The sequence below is a fragment of the Drosophila ficusphila genome, unplaced genomic scaffold, assembly GCF_018152265.1.
Source record: "Drosophila ficusphila isolate 14025-0441.05 unplaced genomic scaffold, ASM1815226v1 contig_288, whole genome shotgun sequence".
Taxonomy (NCBI): Eukaryota; Metazoa; Arthropoda; class Insecta; order Diptera; family Drosophilidae; genus Drosophila; species Drosophila ficusphila.
Genome location: NW_025064191.1, coordinates 356,322 through 375,301, shown reverse-complemented (window position 1 = coordinate 375,301; position 18,980 = coordinate 356,322). Strand labels below are relative to the sequence as shown.

At 49.4% G+C, this 18,980-nt stretch overlaps 5 protein-coding genes across 7 annotated transcripts in view; 3 read left to right on the top strand and 2 right to left on the bottom strand.

The window, feature by feature from the left end:
• LOC108099103 (enkurin) lies at window positions 1–1,320 on the top strand. The gene is made up of 2 exons (XM_017202423.1): window positions 1–285; window positions 344–1,320. The coding sequence occupies exons 1-2, from the start codon at window positions 180–182 to the stop codon at window positions 1,162–1,164; spliced, it is 927 nt and encodes a 308-aa protein (XP_017057912.1). The 5' UTR covers window positions 1–179; the 3' UTR covers window positions 1,165–1,320.
• Window positions 1,284–3,671, bottom strand: LOC108099102. Its single transcript, XM_017202422.1, has 3 exons — window positions 3,567–3,671; window positions 1,510–3,395; window positions 1,284–1,461 (listed from the first exon to the last, which is right to left on the bottom strand). The coding sequence occupies exons 1-3, from the start codon at window positions 3,616–3,618 to the stop codon at window positions 1,309–1,311; spliced, it is 2,091 nt and encodes a 696-aa protein (XP_017057911.1). The 5' UTR covers window positions 3,619–3,671; the 3' UTR covers window positions 1,284–1,308.
• On the top strand, window positions 3,598–4,439 carry LOC108099104 (acyl-coenzyme A thioesterase 13). Its single transcript, XM_017202425.2, has 2 exons — window positions 3,598–3,747; window positions 3,974–4,439. The coding sequence occupies exons 1-2, from the start codon at window positions 3,658–3,660 to the stop codon at window positions 4,331–4,333; spliced, it is 450 nt and encodes a 149-aa protein (XP_017057914.1). The 5' UTR covers window positions 3,598–3,657; the 3' UTR covers window positions 4,334–4,439.
• On the top strand, window positions 4,440–5,729 carry LOC108099105 (acyl-coenzyme A thioesterase 13). Of its 2 annotated transcripts, none has more exons than XM_017202426.1 (3): window positions 4,440–4,548; window positions 4,973–5,108; window positions 5,191–5,729. In XM_017202426.1, the coding sequence occupies exons 2-3, from the start codon at window positions 5,019–5,021 to the stop codon at window positions 5,530–5,532; spliced, it is 432 nt and encodes a 143-aa protein (XP_017057915.1). In that variant the 5' UTR covers window positions 4,440–4,548; window positions 4,973–5,018; the 3' UTR covers window positions 5,533–5,729. The 2 variants fall into 2 exon arrangements, with proteins under 2 accessions (XP_017057915.1, XP_017057916.1); XM_017202427.1 differs by having other exon boundaries at window positions 4,467–4,548; window positions 4,976–5,108.
• Window positions 5,642–18,980, bottom strand: part of LOC108099100 (peroxidasin) — a 29,711-nt gene continuing 16,372 nt past the window's right edge. For both annotated transcript variants that reach the window (XM_017202419.1, XM_017202420.1), the window contains exons 3-10: window positions 17,010–17,225; window positions 16,863–16,934; window positions 16,530–16,771; window positions 15,414–16,079; window positions 12,931–13,170; window positions 12,646–12,824; window positions 12,107–12,288; window positions 5,642–8,519 (exon numbers count right to left, since the gene is read on the bottom strand). In XM_017202419.1, the coding sequence (XP_017057908.1) occupies window positions 5,864–8,519; window positions 12,107–12,288; window positions 12,646–12,824; window positions 12,931–13,170; window positions 15,414–16,079; window positions 16,530–16,771; window positions 16,863–16,934; window positions 17,010–17,225 (4,453 nt within the window). In that variant the 3' untranslated portion in view covers window positions 5,642–5,863. The remainder of the gene's footprint in view (window positions 8,520–12,106; window positions 12,289–12,645; window positions 12,825–12,930; window positions 13,171–15,413; window positions 16,080–16,529; window positions 16,772–16,862; window positions 16,935–17,009; window positions 17,226–18,980) is intronic.

Here is an 18,980-nt window from a genome sequence, read left to right as displayed (position 1 = left end):
TTATTTGAAAAACTGCAGAGTACCATAGCAACCTTTGTTTCGACTCAAAACAAGTCGCTTCCGAAACACCTGGCAACGCAGAAGTCAATACTGAGCAGCCTGCCATTTTCAATCGGATAGTCAGTGAACTAGAACGCTTTAGAGTTCCCTACTTCCAACCTTGTACGTTTGCACTGAAAATGTCGCTGGTCTACATCACCCATCACGATGAGAATATTTACGGATGCGAGCACGAATTCGAAAAGGCAGCGGGCCGCAAGGAAAGCGTCTTCGTCTACAAAAATGGTAAGCCTTGGATTTGTCCGAAAGAGTTATGTCCCCTCAATCATCTTCCCATCCCTAGCCGTTGTGGAGAAGGCAGCCAAGTATGCCAGGAAGCTGCGGGATCGCCTGAATGTGGAGGACAAGAAGCTGTCGGTTGTCCTCCAGGACGATGGCACCCGCGTCCTCACCGAGGCCAAGAAGTCCCTCCACCGCACCATGGGCTGTGCCCACACGCCGATCGACCCGCCGTGCGCCTATCTGCGCAAGAACCAGGGCATCAAGTGGCGCCGGGAGAACACCCACAAGTGCCCCCCGGTGACGCCCATGCCCCCACTTCCGCCACCTGGTAGCGGTGGCCACAAGCCTTCTTTGGCGCCGAACTTCATCAAACGCAACAAGCTCTGCGCCAGGCGAACCGTTCCCTGTCCGCCGCCACCGCGGTATGTGGACACTCCCGCGGGAACGCGCCACAACCTGCTCAACTCTGGGCTGGTTCCGCAGTTCATCTGCCGCAAGGACTTCGGCAAGGTGCCGGTCTACCTGAAGAAGACCAAGAGGATGCTGGCCGACATGAACGCGGTGTGCGCGAAGGAGCAGGCGCGACTGCTGGAGCTGTGCCGCGGGATCAAGGGCTTCACCAAGACGCCCACCGTCGACGTGGGTGGCCCGCCCGAAATGCCGGGAATGCGGGTGATGGAACAGGCGGAGCGCAACGAGATCCTGGAGGGCTTGCGATTGAGCCTCACCGACATGACCAAGCAGTACCAGTCCATGTCGCTGCTCATCGACAGCATCGCCAAGCGGCAGCGCAAGGGCAAGCTGGAGTCCGATCTTCGCCAGGTGGAGCAGGACATTCTGCTGATAGAGACCACGCCCATTATCTATGTTTCCGAGTATTAGCAAAGTCATCAGTTTCGTTTCCGTTTCCACCAAGTGTGTCGGCGTCTGGTAGCCGAGTAAGGCTCCCTTTGGATGCAGTTGCTCCGCTCCAGAGGCGGACACACTAAAACGCTTTTTGGTTTAGGTTGAAAATAAATTTCACGTTTATGCAGTAAACATTTCCACAGCGAAGCTTCCACGGCAAATGGGACAGGTTGGCTTTCCTCCGGGTTCGTAGAGCTCCTGCAGGCTCTCCAGCTCAAAAAGGATCGGGCGTTCGCAGAGGCTGCAGTAGCGTCGCTCCAAGCTGGGGGAGATCTGTTCCGATATTAGAGGTTATAACAAATAAGACAGATTAATTCTTACCTCCACAAAGGATATGCAGCAACGCAGCTTTTTATCTTCTTGTTCTGACGAATTACATATTTCAATATTTCCATGGTTTATATGTAAGGCCTGAAAATGTGTTTCGCATTCTTGAACAAAGGCTTTTGTAGTGGAGTTCAGAGGGTGCTCCTCTGTAAAGTCAGCCTTCAGTTTGTTTAAGACCCGTTGAGCCTCCTCGAACAGGCACTTGCTCGCCTGCTCCTGGAATGGTGATCGTTGACCCAGGGACCCAACAAACTGGAGTCTCAGCCTCATGTGTGTGATGGATATCATGGCCAGGAGCAGCTGCATTTCATCCTGGGTCTTCTTTACATGCACAGTCAGGTGGAGGTGACTTGATTGCACACAGAGAACGGATTGCAGGACATGAAATTTAAGTTGCAGCTGCTGAAGCTGCGATTCCGTGGCGGCCTCATTAAATTTGAAGGAGTCTAGTGGACTGAAGCCCGTATATTTCTCCCAATTTTCCTCGGCAAATATGTGAAGCTTGACCTCCGCTAATAAATCGGTGTAGGTAGTAATGGGCTGGCTGAGTTTCAGGCGGTTCGCAAGCTGAGGAAGGGCATTTTGATCCCCAACTTTCACTACTTGGATGACCAACTGTTTCCTTTGGTCCACAGTTTGATTCATATATTCCTTGTTGCGGTAGAGCAACATGGTCATTAGGTTCTTGTGTCTGCTGATGCAAAGTCCCATCACCGAGAAGTCCCTCAGCACATCCATTGGTATGGAATCCATTTGCAGGGTGAGTTGGTTTCCTTCGTGGGTGATTTGCACCCGCTGCAAATGGCTGCTGAGGGTCCCCACTGCGTACCAGTTTTTGTCTAGGCTGCAGAGTCCGGTGATCTTCATCCCGCCGACGTACAGACGCGATTCTAGCCACTCCTTATCTCCAGATCGTGGCATGCTCCAGGTCAGCAAATGCGCGGCCTTGCAGCATGTAATGTAGCAGCAATTGTTGTCGGGGCATTCGGTAATCAAACCCATTTGCAGACCCATGCGATCCGCTTTCCCCCACAAAGCTTTCGTTAAGATTAAACTGGACTCCTCATCCGTGGAAATAGTGTACAGGTGAATGAGTCCATCGATATCGCCGACGAGCAGGAGGTTCTTGAAAGCATGAATATAACAAATGCGCCCGAGCGAAGTCTTCATTTGTTGGTGGCTTAAGAGAGTTTGGAAATCGGGGCTAATAGTGAGCTTCCACAAACTTCCAGAGGCAGTTCCCAAAATCAAAACATGTTGGCCAATCGATTCCGAGTCATCTGGCAACCAAGCAAACATTGTGATCCAGGGGGGATTAATAAACGCCTGATACTTCTTGAAGTTTGTTATTTCTGAGACGTCCGTTTTGGGCAAAAGAGTGTCCCTTAGGGTAACAGACACATTTAGACCTTCCAGTCGACTCCAGCGATTGCTTTCAGCGGGTTTGGTCATCAAGCTGAGGGATCCGTAGGAGTTGAGGGATCCCAGAAGGAGGTTGCCATTTGGAAGCAACTTGGGTGCCCTTTTGACGGATATTAATCTGGTCTCAGGCACAGAAACGGAGCACACCGCTGTGTAAACTGGGTCCAGGGCCAAATGTTGTGCCTCCAGGATATTACAGCTGTCGTAAACAGCTTCCAAGTTCACTTGGTTGGCCAAGACGTCTAAGGGCCGTGGCTCCAAAACATCTAGCTCCAGATTAGCCACTATATAGGGAAATGAGTCCACTACCTCGAATTTGCTTGTCAACTCCAAGGTGACAATGTCCGATTTAGAGCCACTTAGAGCTATAAACTCTCCCTCCGAATGGCTGGCCACAAAATCGTGTATTGAGTCCTGACGAACAAATCCTTTGGCCACAACAGTGAATTCCGAAAAAGCTGAGAATAATAACATTTAGTGAATATTTCTCAATCAACAACATCAACCCAATAGAACCCACTGCTTATAAGCACTTTGTTAGTGCGAATAAGGCGAGCACAACAAACTCTCAAAATCGGGAAATCAACACTATCTTTGTGTTGGTGTCTGTATAGCTCTCACACACTCACATTTGCTGACATCTTGGCCGCCGCTAACAAATTGCTCAGTTACTTTCGTCATTTCGCAGCGCTCAGTTCAGGAACCAAAAAATCCAACGCTATGGCCTCAAAAAAACTTGGCATAGAGACCGTAATAGAAATATCCAAACACGCAAGCTCTTCCAAAGGATTTGACAGGGTCTTGAAAATGGTAAATATTTACATAAAATTGCAATCTAATGAGACGACGCCGAATTTTTGCACCAAAAAAACAGCTGATTCCCGGCAGTGGTGGCATTATATAACAGAAATAAACTATCGATAAGTTCTGTTTTGAGTTTTAAAAAGACTTTTTGTTAAACATCTTTATTGACATCTATTTATAATGCATGCATAAATGTCTAAACTAACTATTGGACTTATAATGAAATCCGCAGATCAAAATCACTGGTGGCGGCGATGGCCACGCCTTAGGAGAGTTCACTGTGGGAACCGAGCACTTGAATCGACAAGGAACTCTTCATGGAGGACTAATCTCCACAATTGTCGACAACTGCACCTCTTATGCATTAATTTCTAAAGGATCTCATCCCGGAGTAACTGCGAATTTGAGCGTTAGCTTTACTGCCCCCGCGTATCCTGGGGAACTTATAGAGATTGATTGCAATACCGTTCGGGCCGGTAAAAAAATGGCCTATTTGGATTGCATTCTGAGGCGCAAGTCGGATGGAAAAATTATTGCCAAGGGCGGGCAGGTCAAGTACATTCAATTCGATAAGGAAAAGCTGGACTTTTAAATAAATTGTAAGATTCTCTGTAAAAAATGCGGAAGGACCTTTTAAATAAACTACTTCAGTCCGCCTTTCGATATATCGATTGCGTAGAGGCTTAATCGAGAAAACAGCTGTTGTTTGTTTTGAAATTTTGGTTGTTATTGTATATTTTTTAAAGAGGTGTTACGTTTTTCTGTGCAGTCTGAGTTTTGATTTCTGAGAATTTCGGCTGCAGTTGAGTAGGTTTAACATTGTCTGTGCTTCTCTGACGTCGTGAAATAGCTTTTTACATTAAGTTTATCAATGTACATAAGTTGTTTATTTTAGTTGAAATGCGGAAAACTGCACTTAAAGATAAAGAAATAGAATCAAAAAATTCCATTTCTTTATAAACGATTTCGATTTATTGCAATAAAATTGAATACGTAATATAAAATCTACATTGAGTATCATTTGTTATCTTTACGCTATTAAATTTGTAGTTCCTCATTCCTCATACTACACAACCAAGATAAATTGTTCTTAAAGATCTCTCTAATAATCACTATTTACCACTCGCAAATTAAGTGTTTGATAGCGCTATCTTTCTGTCTATTTACGTTTATATGCATTTGTGTCTCCAGTCTTTCTAATCGCCTTGATCAAACCAAAAACATTTTACAGCAGTCAACTAGAAGCTTTCTTAGAAGTCGCAGCAATCCGGAAAAAAATGGGGACCCGTAAAAAAGGAGCGGAATTCGTAAAGCATATCACCGAAATCATCACCAAATCGACGGGCTTCGAAAGACACCTAGAAAAGGTTCGAGTTACACCCTATAGATATAATTCCCTATAAATTGGATGAATTATGAATGACATTCATTAAATTTTCTTCTATAAAGGTCAAGATTTTGGATGGCGGCGATGGAGCCTGTACTGCTGAGCTGAAAGTGGACATGGACCATGTTAATCTCTACAAATTCCTGCACGGCGGCTACATTGTGACCCTGGTGGACATGATAACCACATACGCCCTGATGTCCAAGCCCTGCCATCCCGGCGTTTCAGTGGACCTCAGTGTGAACTTTCTAAACGGTTGCAAAATGGGTGACGAGGTGGTGATTGAGGCCAATCTTTCCAAGGTGGGCAAGTATCTGGCCTTCATCGATTGCACCCTGAAGCACAAGAAGGACGACACGGTGATAGCCAAGGGAACCCATCTGAAGTACATTAAATTCGACTAGACTGGTGATCCAATTGAATTTGACCAAATTTATGAGGTTTCCTCAATAAAGTATATTTTTGTTTTGTTTTAAAATTCCATTTTATAGAATGATAGCAGAAGAAGTGATGTTTTATGGGTTATTAATGTGCTTTATTTTATTACATGTGTAGCAGTACATTGTTAGTTAATTGTCAATTAAACATGCTCATTGCGCAATTGCCGGTGTTCGAGTGTTTTCGGTTTATTCGGTTTTGATTAGAGTGAGTGTGGCTACTACGTATACTATGGATAAACGTGTGCTCGTACATCGAGATGCGATATGCGATATGCGTAATTCAGTGGCCGGCGGCTCACTTGACCATCGGGGGGCAGTGGGGGCAGCAGGCCTCGGGGGGCGTCAGGGGGTCCACTCCGGGCGGGCAGGTGACCTCGCCGCAGCGCTCCCGCAGGCAGTTCACCTGCCCGTGGAAGCAGTTGCACTTGGTGCACACGTCCGGGGACCACACCTCGTTGTTCAGTCGCGTGGTGCCCTTGTCGTCGACGCAGTGGCTCCGCTTCGGCTTGGCCGCCACCTGGACCGGAGGAGCGGCCGCCAGTTGGACCACCTGGGCCACCGGCTCGGAGTCCGCGGCGTTGCAGGAGTCCTCCAGCTTGCGCAGCTTCTTGTGCAGCTTCTTCAGCTCCTTCTGGAAGCTGCCGATGAGCTCCTCCAGCCCGCTGACCCGCTCCTCGTTTACGTCGTACAGCGACTCCAGTGGGCTGTCGTAGCTCTCGGCGGTGGCCACCTCCTCCTCCTGGACCTCCCTCTTCTGCCTGCTGCTGCTGCTCCTCTTCACGTAGGTTTGCGGCACGAAGGATTGGAAGACCGAAGGGGAACTCTCGCACCTGGCGCACTCCTGCCACAAGTACAGGTTGATGCCGGGGATGTCCTCGCACTGCTTGTAGCCGCCCTGGTGCTTCGCCAGGATGAACACGTTCTCGGTGACCTGGTCGAAGTTGTCGCCCACGTCGCACAGCACCCTTCCGAAGTTGGCCTGCCTGATCTGCGTGAGCTGCTCGGGGGAGAAGACCCCGGGGTTCTCGTAGTACAGTCGGTCGCCGTCTCGGAGGCGTTTAAACTGCTCCACCAGGAGGCACTGGAAGAGGGGACCCACCTTGCCGCCCTCCACCTGGTCCTCCAGGATGCCGCCCAACCAGACGTCCACGTTGTCCGGGTGCCCGTAGAGCTCCTTCATCTTGCGTCGGATCTCCGCGCTGCCGATCTCCCCGGCGAGGTCCTCGAAGTCCTGCGCCACCGAGAGGTTGCAGAGCTTCCTGTAGACGTTGTAGCCTGGCATGCCGTGGTCCCTGCCGCGCTGGATGTTGATGGCCGCCAGGTCGAGCGCCACGGCGTGCGCCGTCTGGAAGAGCTTCTCCGTGAGCTCCGTGTTGAGGTTCTGGTCGGGGGTCTTCAGCTTGGCGGGCACGGCCAGGAACCCCCGCATCAGGGGATCCACTCCGCCCTCGTAGGCCAGGCGCCAGGGGGCGAAGAAGGCCTTGTGGAGCAGCAGGTGGCCCTGGGGGATCGGCTGGAAGGTCTCGTTCAGGCGGTGCAGGATCGGGTTGATGATGGTGTGTCCGAAGCGCAGGGCGGCCGTGGCGAACTCGTTCGCGATGCTGGGGTTCACCTGGGGGTCGTAGCCCCGGTACTCGCCCATCATCCGCATCCCGCTCTCCCCGACGATGAGTGGCAGCCAGTGCTTGAAGGTGATGTGCTGCATCTGGGCGCCCACTATCTTGCGCGCCTCCTGGTACAGGGTGTCCCCGTCCCAGTGCCGATTTATCTCCTTCAGCTTCCTGGCTATCCGGTTGTGCTCCCGCATCCAGACGGTGTGCATGGCCAGGAGGCCCACCTGCTCGTTCACCCGGATGTCGCCGGAGACGAAGCAGCTCATTGTGTTCTCGTCCAGGTTCCGGCGGCAGTCCATCCCGTCCTGGGGCGCGGCGAAGGGCAGCATGTCCTTCTGGCGCGGGAAGTGGACGCCCACGCGGAGGAGGCCCTCCTCGGCGGTCAGGTTGCGCAGCTCCTGGGCGAACGGCGTGGAGTAGCCGTACACCTGCGAGGCGTCGATGTAGGAGGTCAGCTGGTTGATCTGCTCGCGGTGCTGCACGCTGTCGAAGAAGAGCGAGGTCATCCCCGATCCGCAGATGGCGCTGGACCGCACCACGTCGATGCACCTCCGGTTGCGCACGCGCGGATCATTGGGGGGCACCTCGATGGGGTAGCAGGGCGGGGCCATCTCGCAGCTCTTCTTGCAGTCGATGCCGTCCCAGCTCTCGGAGCTCACCGAGGGAATGGCGTGGTCGAGGTCGTGGTCCAGGAACTGGCCCCACTGCATCACCATGTGCGTGATCCTGGCGTCCGGCGTGATCTCCTTGGTGGCCACCAGGGAAGTGGATACCAGTCTAGCGCTGGGTTTGGGGTGGCCGGAGTAGAGCATCCCCTTGGTCCAGCCCACGGGCATGCTGAACCCGTTCTCGTAGATCGGAGGCGCCAGACGACGGAAGGCGGTGAGGGAGGCGCCCCACGTGGGGTGCTGCAGGTTGTTGCAGGTGCCGTCGATGCTGCGGAAGCGCGAGTGGAAGCACATGTCCGTGCAGTTGGGCGCCTCGCGGTGCTCCATGCAGCCGGACAGCTCCGCCACCAGGTGCAGGTGCTCCCGGGAGAGCAGGTCCCGGAACTCGTACTCCTCGCTGGCCATCGTCAGGTTGTCGCCCTCCTGCACGTGTCTCCTGATGTTCACCAGGGTCCGCTCGTAGATCTCCGCCGCCCTCGCCAGCTGCCTCGCCTCTCCGGTGGGGAAGCGGAACACCCGCAGCAGGTCGCCGTAGTTGGGGGGCGCCTTGTCCGATCTGTTCGAGAAGAGCATGTCCAGGGTGTTGTTGATGGCCAGGTCGATCTCCTTGGCCGCCTCCGCGAAGGCGATGCGCACGTATCGGTCGCCGGGAGCCAGGTCAACATTGTTTCTGAAAGAAAGAAAAGAGGATGAAGGTTGTCAGCTCTTTTTTTTTTTTTTTTTTTTTTGTAAGAGATTGTGGTTGATTTTATGACTGCTATAAATTTCTTAATTCCTTAGTGGGGTGCATATGAATGACATTAGCCTTACCCACTTGTAAATGATTTGAAACACCCCTCGCAGATTTAATTTTATTCCGATGTAGATTTTATTAAATGCCCAGAGCCAAAACGTTGACACCCCGCGAAGAACACAAAGCGCAGAAACAATCAAGATTTCTCGGGGAATTTGCACATTTTAATTACCATAATGCCAGTTACCAGTTTGCAGTTACCAGTTTCCAGATACCAGATAGCAGATACCAGAGTCTAGAGTCGCCCAAATGGCCGCGTTCTCTAATAAAAATGCCAGCCAGTCTATTTCCCTTTTCCGCGCCAGTCTTCCCAGGAAATTATGCTGGATTTTTTGTGTGCAGCAGCAGAAGAAAAATCCGCGCTTTGCTTTCTGAACTCCGAATGCAGGAGGAGGAGGGGTAAGGGTAATGGTGAGGGGACAATCCTGGGTGGGATTGGGTGGTGGGCAGCATTAACAACAATTCATGCCTGGCATTCTGCAGAGGAGGAATGCTCCTTTGGGAAACTTTCGCCTGTGTAAACTTTGGCATTGTGCGGAGGAGGCGCCGTTGAAGGTAATAACTTAACGACCATAATACACCCTGTTGCACCAGAAGTAGAAGTCTGGCACTATCAGTTGCCACTGCTCGTGGCACTGGACCTCCTCCTCCGCCGCCGGGAAGTGGATGTGGCCATGGCGAGCCGAGGACTACATATTTCCACGCTGCCATTCTGCGGCTGCCCTTTTGCCTTGCTCTTTTTTGGGGAGTCGCTTGTTCTTTGGGCGACAATTGGCCACGGTATTGCGGACATTGATCATTTCGGGCAAAGTTTGTGAATCACTCTTGCAAATATTTAAGCAGATAATGGAATTTTTACAAGGTGGCAGAGTAGAAAGTGATTTCAAGGTATAAAGAATTTCATGAACCATACAATAATAATTATTTTGGGTTATTAAATCTCGTACCATCATCCTTGTTATCAATTAGAAGAGTCTGAAATCAAATTTATTTATTTAAGTTTTTTATATGCTATTGTTGTAATATGTATACCTTATGTTGTTAGCTGTTGTTTATTTTTCCTTTAAAAATCTAATTCATCTGAGAAGAAATCCCTTTGAAAGTAAGGGTATCCCTGCTGTCAGCACTAGCAGCTGCCTAATTTGGTGTAAAGTTTTTTGTTGGCTTTGCCCCCAACTCACTTCACCCCGCCTGCCACATGCTGCGGCGCACGGCAATGTATTTCCGTGGTTGGCCTTTTTGCCAGCTGCAGGATGGCAGGAGCAGAGGCTCCAAGAGGCAGGAGGCAGCTGGGAGGAGCAACAACAATGGCAGTAACAGGATAAGCTTTTGTTTTACGCCCAGCATTACCCACAACTTAGTCGGATTTCTGTGTGCGGCTGCCTTTGGTTGTTGTGCTGGCGTGTTTGTTTTATTTGTTGCAGTGGTTTTCAGCGGGCCCTTTCAGCGGTTTTCGCTCACTCTTCATGGAAGGGGAGGGGGAGGGGGAGTAGGACTCACCCACCCCACAGATCCTGGCGAGCAACGCCTTCTTCCAACATAGTTTTTCACTTTTGGCGCCGCTTTCTCGCACCGTTTTCTCCGCTTTTTTCTCGACTTATAACTCGGTGCCCCGCTGCTTTGCTGCGGTCTGGCGACTGGGTTTTCCCTCTCGTAATGAGTAAAGTTTCTAATGCTGCTCTGTAAGCCGATTCCTCCCTCGTATACCCCACACATGGAAATCCCCGGATTTCCACCATTATCCTCCCGCTTTTCCCGGCCATCCCGACTGCATTATGCATCGGAAAATGGCTGTGTAAGCAGAAAGTAAGCCGCCACGGCGGTTCCTTTGTGGCCCGCTCCCCGGTTAATGGCCAAGTATTCCGTATTCCTTATTCCGTATTCCGACCCCTTTTTGCCCGCCCAAATTGATTTACGGTCCGTGGCGAACGGATGCAGGACGATTTGCTCAATAAATTCACATCGTGTCGCTTTTTTCGGAACAAACAATTTGGAAACTTCTAAGGCCGCAAAAGAAGAGTAAAAGTTGAGGTACAAGATGGGAAAGAGTTCTAGTTTCCGTGCACCTCAACAAAAATGTTTCTTTTCTCCTTTAATTGAGTTGAAATTCCTCGAAAATCAATTTCCTCTTTAAATCTCTGGTTGCTTTAAAATGCCTGACAAATAATTATTGCTGAATAAATATTTTCAATCAAGTTGTACAAATTGGAACAGCATGATGTGCTAATAAAAAATTCAAATATTGTTTGTAAACCGAATTTGTAGATTCCTTAAAGATAACAAATGCGAAATAGTTGTTCTGCCAGAAATATTTTAATCTATCCAGGGGCGACTAAATTTTCCTTGGTGTGCTGCACTTCTATTTCTTGTGGCATCCAGCAACTTGTCAACTCAATTTCAATTTGGGCAATTTGGATAACTTGTGCGGTTGCCTCGGCGAGGAATTTCCACTGCCTGTGTCTTTGCCATTTCCACCGACTTTTCCTCCGCCGAATGCATGTGCGAAACTGGGAAAGAGTGAGTGTTGCACGTAGCTCTTCCGGGCTTAGCACGTTTTTCAGTTTTCCAGTTTGCCAACTGGCAACTGGTAACAGAAAGCTGGTAGCTGAAAACTGAAAACTGGCAACTGGCGACAACTTTTGTGCTTCCTCGCCGCCTTTTGATGTTCTTGGTGCATATTTTATTTGCAGTTTAGCTGACAACACGGAGCACAGTGGAGCCTGTGCCTTGGCAACCGGCAAGCGGAGCGGATTAGCAAGTTTGTGCAGCTGTTAACTGCTTTTGATAACAGCCAGTCGGGGTTTGCTGTTTATGCTGGCTTCCCTAGCTTTCCCTGGGTTTCCCTGGGTTTCCCGGCTTTTCCGGCCACTGTGCAGCCGTTTAGCCGCCAGCTTTATTTTATGGTTTTATGTTCTTTTCATAGTTTTGCGGGAGTGGCTTCCAAGCAATTTAGCTCAGTGGATCTCTGCAGGGATTAAAATATCGTTGCAGCCAGCGTCCAATTGTGAAATGCTTTGGTTAATTTTGAAAACAGAACTACGAGTTTATACGTTGTAAAAGACATTTGATGAAACCTGTGGGTTAAAACACATCCCATCCATTGTCGCACTTAATCCCACTGCATCGTTATGCTGGCGCTCGGCTTTTTTGCGACCCAACTGCTTTTCAATTAATTAAGCAAGTTTGCCGCGCACTTAAACGCATTTTAAGTGCGTCCTCCCTCCGCAGAGGCCTCTTTCTTGCCAGTTTCCCTGCTACCTGCTACCAGTTACCAGTTTTCAGCTCCCGGTTCCCCAGTTCTTTCGCCTTTGAGCAAAGTTTTCCCTTTGATTTTAATGGAGTTTTATGCAATCCGCCCTTCGCGCCGCCGACAGCGCAATTAAAGTTGCGGCGGTGCTCAAAGTTGGGCTATTTGGTTTTGATTGGGAACCCCTCGGTGTCCGTGGAGGAGGTGGTGGACTCACCTGATGGTAACCAACGCGGAGGCGGAGGCCCTGCCGAACTGGTTCTTCACCTGGCACTCGTACCGCCCGCCGTCGGGAATGGTCACATTCTTCACGAACAGGCTCCCTGCGCCGCTTATTTGGTACTTCTCCGTCAGCTGAACATTCGGATCAATAAGCCGTCCATCGTGGCGCCACGTAATCTGAAAAGGGTGCACAGCGAGATATTTAGCATAAAGAAGTACATAAAAATTAATTGGTATCAATTAGTATTAATATTCAGAATCATCCAATCATAGTTTATTGTACCATTATTGTAATATCTAAATATGGAAACACAATCAGTAATCTGCGGATAAGCCAGATAACTTATAGATAAATATATTTTCAACTGCATCGCAGCGGAGAATCGGAGCAAAAGGAAATGTCAACAAGTGGCGGGCAAATAAAAAGTTTCCGATTCCGTGGATATTGGTAGCGGGAAAGTGGGTTGAGTGGGTGAGTGGGTGGAGTGGGTGAGTGGGTTGAGTGGGTAGAGTGGGCTGAGTGGGTGGGCTTACCTGGAGGCCGTCCTCCGGCTGGTCGGCCTGGCAGGGCAGCTCGATGGTGGTGCCCGTGATGGCCACCAAGTTGGTCGGCTCGATGGCAAGGACTGGGGGCGACTGCGACCGCTCCACCTTGATGGTGGCCTCCACGCTCGTCTCCCCGTTCTCGTTGCGCGCTGTGCATCGGTAGACTCCTGTGGATGGAAGAGGAGAGGAGAGGCCATCCAGACATCCAGGGATCGGATGATGATGCGAAATGAAATGAAATACATCCGCTTGGCAATCACTTTCGCTGCTTACCGGCGTGCTCCTGGCGGGCGGCGCTCACCACCAGCTCGGTGTTCTCGTTCTCCAGCTGGATATCCGCGGGGGCGGAGGCGGCGGCGGAGGGGGAGGGGCTGCTGGCCGCGAGGAGGGGACTCCCATTGAACTGCCAGTCGATGGTGGGCAGCGGATTGCCGTCGGCGTCGCACTCCAGCACAAAGGCCCTGCCCAGCTTGATTGTTTGGCTTTGCGGCGCGGTTAAAATTTCGGGCAATTCTGCAAGAGTGGCGAGCGCACGAGCAAGAGTGCAACGGGGCGAATGAGTGATTTTCGAGCAATTTTCCCGCTCCAAATGGCAGCAACAAGCGACTAAAGCGAGGCCTGGCTTTTCGGTTCGCTTTCTATGCGGCTTTTGTTGTTGGCGGCACCGCCAAACACCAAACACCATTCCCCCAACCCCCCAGAATCCCCAATCCCCCAGAGGCTCGCATTTGACCCGCTTTAACCGCTGTGCAGTGGAAGTGAATACTTAAAACGTGCTTCATAAAATGGAAACTAATTTTAAAGACGGCTTAATGCAGGCACTTAAACTAGTAGTGTTTTTAATGACTTAACCTATTAACAACCAATGATAAATTCTGAGTGATTCATTTAAGTGTTATATTTAAAAAATCTGTCAGATAAATTAAGCAAATGTTTTGAAAAAATATTTCATATGAAAATATATAGATTTAACATATAAGTGTCTGCCTCTTTCACCCCACTGTGATTCTGTGATTTCGCTCGGGTCTCGGGGGCGTATACGTAATATGGAAATCAAAATTCGCGCTGCATACTTTTCAGCATGGCCACCATATTTATTTATGCACGGGTGTTTGTCTTCGTTTGAGTGTTTGTCCGTGTCTGTTTATGCGTTTGCCGGGTTAATTACGCTGACCAAGCGCCATGGCTGACTGCTTAACGAGTTCATCCGCCCCGTGGTCCCGCAACCCCTCCTAATCCCCACATCCCCAACTTTGCTCCCCCCGAAAACCGCAGAGCGCAATTTGTGCGTGCCCTGGCCGCACATAATAGTTTATAATTTCTGCACTTAATTCTGCGAAATAGTGCATAAATTTCGCACTTCATTTTGTGCCGACGACCACAAATTATAATGAGCCATTGTGCAGTATCAAGGCGTCTGCGATCCCCGCTTCCTGCTTTCTCTCCAGGTTGCGTGCTCCACTCCCCGATGGCCGATGGTTTCTAGTGCGCCATAAAGTACAGTCACGTACAAACGCTCGAAATACGGCAATAACGAATGGAAAAACATAAAAAGCTCAAGTGGCAAGTTGTTTCGGGCTCAACCTCCTGCCGGGATGCACTTCTTCGGCTTTTAATGAGCAAGGAGCTGCGATGCGAGGCGAGGCGAGAGCGCTTAATGTGCGCCAATCAAACCCGGAGCAATTTATTTGATATTGCATAAGGCAACTGCACTAGCAGAAATCTGCGGTTGGAAACTATGCAAAACATTCCATTAAATGTTTATGAACTTTGTTCACCCTTCAGATATAAAACATTTTTGCTGTACATCCCACAAAATATATATTTTTATGTTGGTAAAAAAAAGTGCCTTCCAAAAAGAATAATTAAACTCGAATGCGTTTGATTTGCTGATCATCTTGTTTGTCAAACCAAAAAATGTGCTGAGAGCAAAAATAAAAACTTTTGTGATTTGATTTGTCTACTCGGACATGCAGTGCAGTTCGGTTCAGTTCCATCCAATCACCGACGCCACCTGCTGTCAAAGTTGTCGCAATCCATCTGCCGTGGAGCGAGGATTCCCCGCTGGCCAGAGTCTCCCCCTGCAGAGTCCCACTGCCCCCACATCAGTGAGTCGCCATCAGTGGCCATGGCCAGTGTGCTGGCCAGTCTCGCTTTCATTCCCCGGCCTTCGAAACGATGCCACACTCCCATTTCCACTCCCATTCCCATTCCCATTCCCATTTTGCCGGACAAAAACAAATTAAATCGACTGCAAATTGAGTGAAACGCGACAGTTGTGTCTCCGCTTGTGACGCTTATTCCGGTTGAAACTGTGTGGATTTCACATGGCGATGGATGAAGTGTGTCCTGGTGGGAATCCATTTCCGACCCCCCTACTCCCAAATCTGTTTAGTAATAGCTAACATTTTGGGTATTGTGTTGTACTTTTTGCGACCATCAGTAATAGTACTTTGATTAGTAAAAGGAAAGATAATAAATTAAAACAGCGCAGAAGCTCTGGTGGTTAACAAAAGAGATCTTCAAAAGATCTACAAGTGAGCAGTAAATATATGTTATATCATTAATTTAAAAATAGTTTCAAATGATTTTAAAACACGTGAAGTTCCTATGACGCATCGCTTACATATTCACCTATTCCGACTTCCCTTCGTGTTTCCACATGTGAATACGTGTTCCCCCCTCTCCCTCTCCCTCTCTACCCACTGATTGAAGATGCCTCCCTCCCAATAAGGAAGCTCCCTTCCCGTACTCACCCCTCAGTTCGATGCGGGCTGTAGCCTGAACGCTTCCCAGAGAGTTGCGAGCCTCGCACCGATAGGTTCCCGCCGAGAGTTGGCTGGGCTGCAGCAGGACGAGGCTGCCGTTGGCCTGCAGCTGGAGAGCGGGCGTGGACTGCGAGAGCTGGCGCCCGTTGACGAACCACTGGATGTCCGGCTGGGGCCACCCGGAGGCGGCGCAGTCGAGGAGCACGTGACCGGAGCCGTGGAGCGCCACAATCTGGTCGCGGGGCTGCTGGGTGAACTGCGGAGGCGAGGGAGTTCTACTGGAGGAGGTGGGGGAATCACCCCACACTTGGTTGCTGCGGTCATCCTGGTCCAAGGGAGAGTCTTCCACTGGGTGGCTGGGTGTCTGGCCATTAACTAGGAGGCGGACCGGCTGGGAGCGCAGCTCGCCCATCTCATTGGTGGCGACGCACTGGTAGATGCCCATGTCACTTGGCTCCGCGCTGTGGATGAGCAGGCTGCCGCTGGGCAGGATCTCCGTCCGCGCCTGCTCCCCGCCATTCAGAGTTACCTCCTGCGTGTTGTGCACCCACGTGACCTGGGGGCGTGGCAGGCCGGTGACCTCGCAGCTCAGCTCCACCTGCTCCCCCGCGGATGCCTGGCCGTCTTGGGGCGCCACCAGGAACTGCGGCTTCGCTGCAAGTAGCCACATTCGGAGATTGGTATTTAAACGCATCTGCTTCGTACATCGGAAATCGTGCTCTCAATCGATTGCTGCCTGAAGGAAGCACGTTTAAGCCCTCTTGGGGGAAATTTAATGCAAGATGCCATTTAAATTGAGAAACTATCTATAGTAATTTCAACCCGATTTAAGGATACCACTTGTCTTATGCCAGATTAATATACGAATCAAGGTTATTGAATTCTTATAGTTAATAGAATGAATGTTGTGCAGTCAATTCTGTTTCTTCGTACCATGTTTAATGTCTGTCTGAACTCTATATTGACTTATTATTTATTCAAAGATAACCAACAATTGTTGTACAATGTTTTTCCAATTTAACCATAACATTTTCCATAGCAGAACTCCCACCAAAGTCATATAGTACCTCTACGGTCCAGAATGTAATCCCCCATTGCACTTACCGCACTTGAAGTGGTGCTCGCCGAGGCTGGCGAGTCCCTGGTGCTGGAGGGCCTGGGGGGCGGAGCAGGAGAGCGAGATGGCCACCAGCTGGCGCTGGACATCGAGGTGCCAGCGGCGCCAGAGGGAGTACACCCCGCAGTTGCAGTCGATGGCGTTGCCGTCCAGTCGGAGCCGCTTGAGGCTGTTCAGCCGGGCAAAGCCGTCCACTGGCAGCTGGGTCAGCTTGTTGTTGTACATGATCCTGGACGGATGCGGAGGACACACCACCCCCGAGCCCACCCGAATGACAGTTAGTGACAGGCTACCCGAAAAGGGAATCATCATCGACTTACAGGCGGTTCAGACGCGGCAAGTTGTCAAAGAGTCCGGCGGGCAGCTGCCAAATGTCGTTGTTCTCCAGGAACCTGAAAGCAGATCAGAGGAGGTTGGAACGGAAGAGGAGGACTGATGGAGGTCCTTAATTAGGGCGGTTCACTTACAGCGCCTCCAGGCGTGGCACTCGCTGGAGGAGGGAAGCCGGTAAGCGGCTTAGCCGATTATTGTTCAGGTAGAGGAACCGCAGCGCCGACAGCCCGTTGAGAGCTCCGTCCTGGAGGAAGGAGAGCTCGTTGTCGTTCAGAAAGAGCGTCGTCAGCTGGCCGAGGCCACTGAACGCGTTCGCCGGCAGCTCCTCGATGTGGTTGAAGCGCAAATCCCTGCAAGAATGTTGCCCACCAAAGGCACAAGTGAGAAAGTGAAAGAGTGAGTGGAGGGTGGACAATGGGATGGACAAGGCGATTGCAGATACGAAAGCATTTATCTGATGGATACGAATTGCGTAAAGAGTGAGCGACAGTGAAGCTTACTGCACAGAGGATAAAATACGTATCTATGCTTCAAATTTGTTTACTCAACAGGAATCTATTTTAAATGCATTAAATGCCTAATTTAAACTTCATCACTCTGCTGGATTATTTTCATTGGCACTAATTTATGTGCATACGCCTGCCATCAAAACATGTTGACCAAAACATTTCATTTTCTCAAAAGCTCTGTCAATATTGTCCACTGCTAATATCATAATGGTGGCTTTGATTATTATAAAATAATAGTGGTATAATTTATTTTTCAAAGTGCATTCATACCGAAGAACACGCAGTGGGGTAAATCAATTTTCGGTTCTGGCAAATTGCTGCAAGTTGCCAATGCCAATTCTCGTTATGCCGTCTGCACTGCTCCCTCTGATCGTTCCCTCTCTTTCACACTCTCGGTGTGTGTGTATATTAGGTGTGTGGTGTATTTAAGGCGGTTTCTGAGGGGACTTCACGTGGGTGATTCGGATATGGATGCTTTGCAGCTTTGTCATCAGCAATTAGTGCAAGAAATTTCCTTTGAGTGAGATCCAATTATTTCCCCAGCAAAAACAAAATTAAATAGCAAGTATTTATCCCTCACCGGAGCCGCAGTTTATCCGGCTCTTAGAGCGCTTGATAAACCGCTCTAACGACATCCGCTTGATACGGCAAACAACAACAAACCTCCCGCGTTTACCCAAACATTTTGCACACATTAAAAATTAATTACAAAAAGTTGATGCTCGCATAGTTTAGTTTATGCCCCTTCTCGGCGACAAAGCACCCAAGCGATAAGCTCGGAGCCCCGGCAACCCGGCAACCAACTTGGTGCCACATAAAGCGCTCCAGATGTACATATACTAGCATATAGGATGGGAACCTAAGCCACGGATCGGGCTCTTCTGGCAGATGCCGAGCTCACCAGCTGCCATTAGCAACCGTCCACTCGCAGAAATATCGCAAAAGTGTGATATGATAAGTGAAAAAAGTAAAAACACATAAATAAGTACTCAGTTTTTTGGAAGGGGTAATCACTTGGCAAAGAATTTTTGTAAATTGATAGGAAGAAAGAGGAAATAGTGGTTAAAATTTATAAATAGAGTTGCTCGATAGTTTCATTAAAGATTATTTGTACAACTCCCAAATACTATCCAATTAAGATGATATGATGGGAATTTATAAATAGAGTGGCTTGATGAATTGTTATACTTGTAAATAAAACTGTTGATATAAATAAATGAATTCACTTAACCTATGGGAGATATGAAGAGAATATGCTACAAAATATTTCAAAAAGTTTTAAATATCCCTAAAAAGGTTTTAACTTAGTAGTTTATCCCAGTGCAGCAGCTGCTGAAGGAGGAGGCTAGAGGATTGCAGCGTTTTAAGGATGTAGTTGCAGGAGCGGTTAAAAAAGTTTCTAATCAACTCATGAACTTTGTTGCTGTTGCTGCTGTTGCTGTTGCTGTTGTTGTTGTTGTTGCTATTGCTGTTGCTTTTGGCCGGGCTTAGCTGCTTGCTGGTTGCAAATTCAATGCGGCAGCGAAAAAGTTTCTTCTGCAAAGTGTAAATTATACCGAAATTCAGCTGCTGCCTGCCGCTGGCAACATCGTTTAC

Bases quoted from the DNA above. Each gene is read 5' to 3' on its own strand.
- LOC108099103 (XM_017202423.1), top strand. From the start codon at position 180: ATGTCGCTGGTCTACATCACCCATCACGATGAGAATATTTACGGATGC. The intron at 286-343 runs GTAAGCCTTGGA...TCCCATCCCTAG, and splicing joins CGTCTTCGTCTACAAAAATG to CCGTTGTGGAGAAGGCAGCC.
- LOC108099102 (XM_017202422.1), bottom strand. From the start codon at position 3,618: ATGACGAAAGTAACTGAGCAATTTGTTAGCGGCGGCCAAGATGTCAGC. The intron at 3,396-3,566 runs GTGAGTGTGTGA...TATTATTCTCAG, and splicing joins CGGCCAAGATGTCAGCAAAT to CTTTTTCGGAATTCACTGTT. The intron at 1,462-1,509 runs GTAAGAATTAAT...ATATCGGAACAG, and splicing joins GCTGCATATCCTTTGTGGAG to ATCTCCCCCAGCTTGGAGCG.
- LOC108099105 (XM_017202426.1), top strand. From the start codon at position 5,019: ATGGGGACCCGTAAAAAAGGAGCGGAATTCGTAAAGCATATCACCGAA. The intron at 5,109-5,190 runs GTTCGAGTTACA...TCTTCTATAAAG, and splicing joins TCGAAAGACACCTAGAAAAG to GTCAAGATTTTGGATGGCGG.
- LOC108099104 (XM_017202425.2), top strand. From the start codon at position 3,658: ATGGCCTCAAAAAAACTTGGCATAGAGACCGTAATAGAAATATCCAAA. The intron at 3,748-3,973 runs GTAAATATTTAC...TGAAATCCGCAG, and splicing joins TTGACAGGGTCTTGAAAATG to ATCAAAATCACTGGTGGCGG.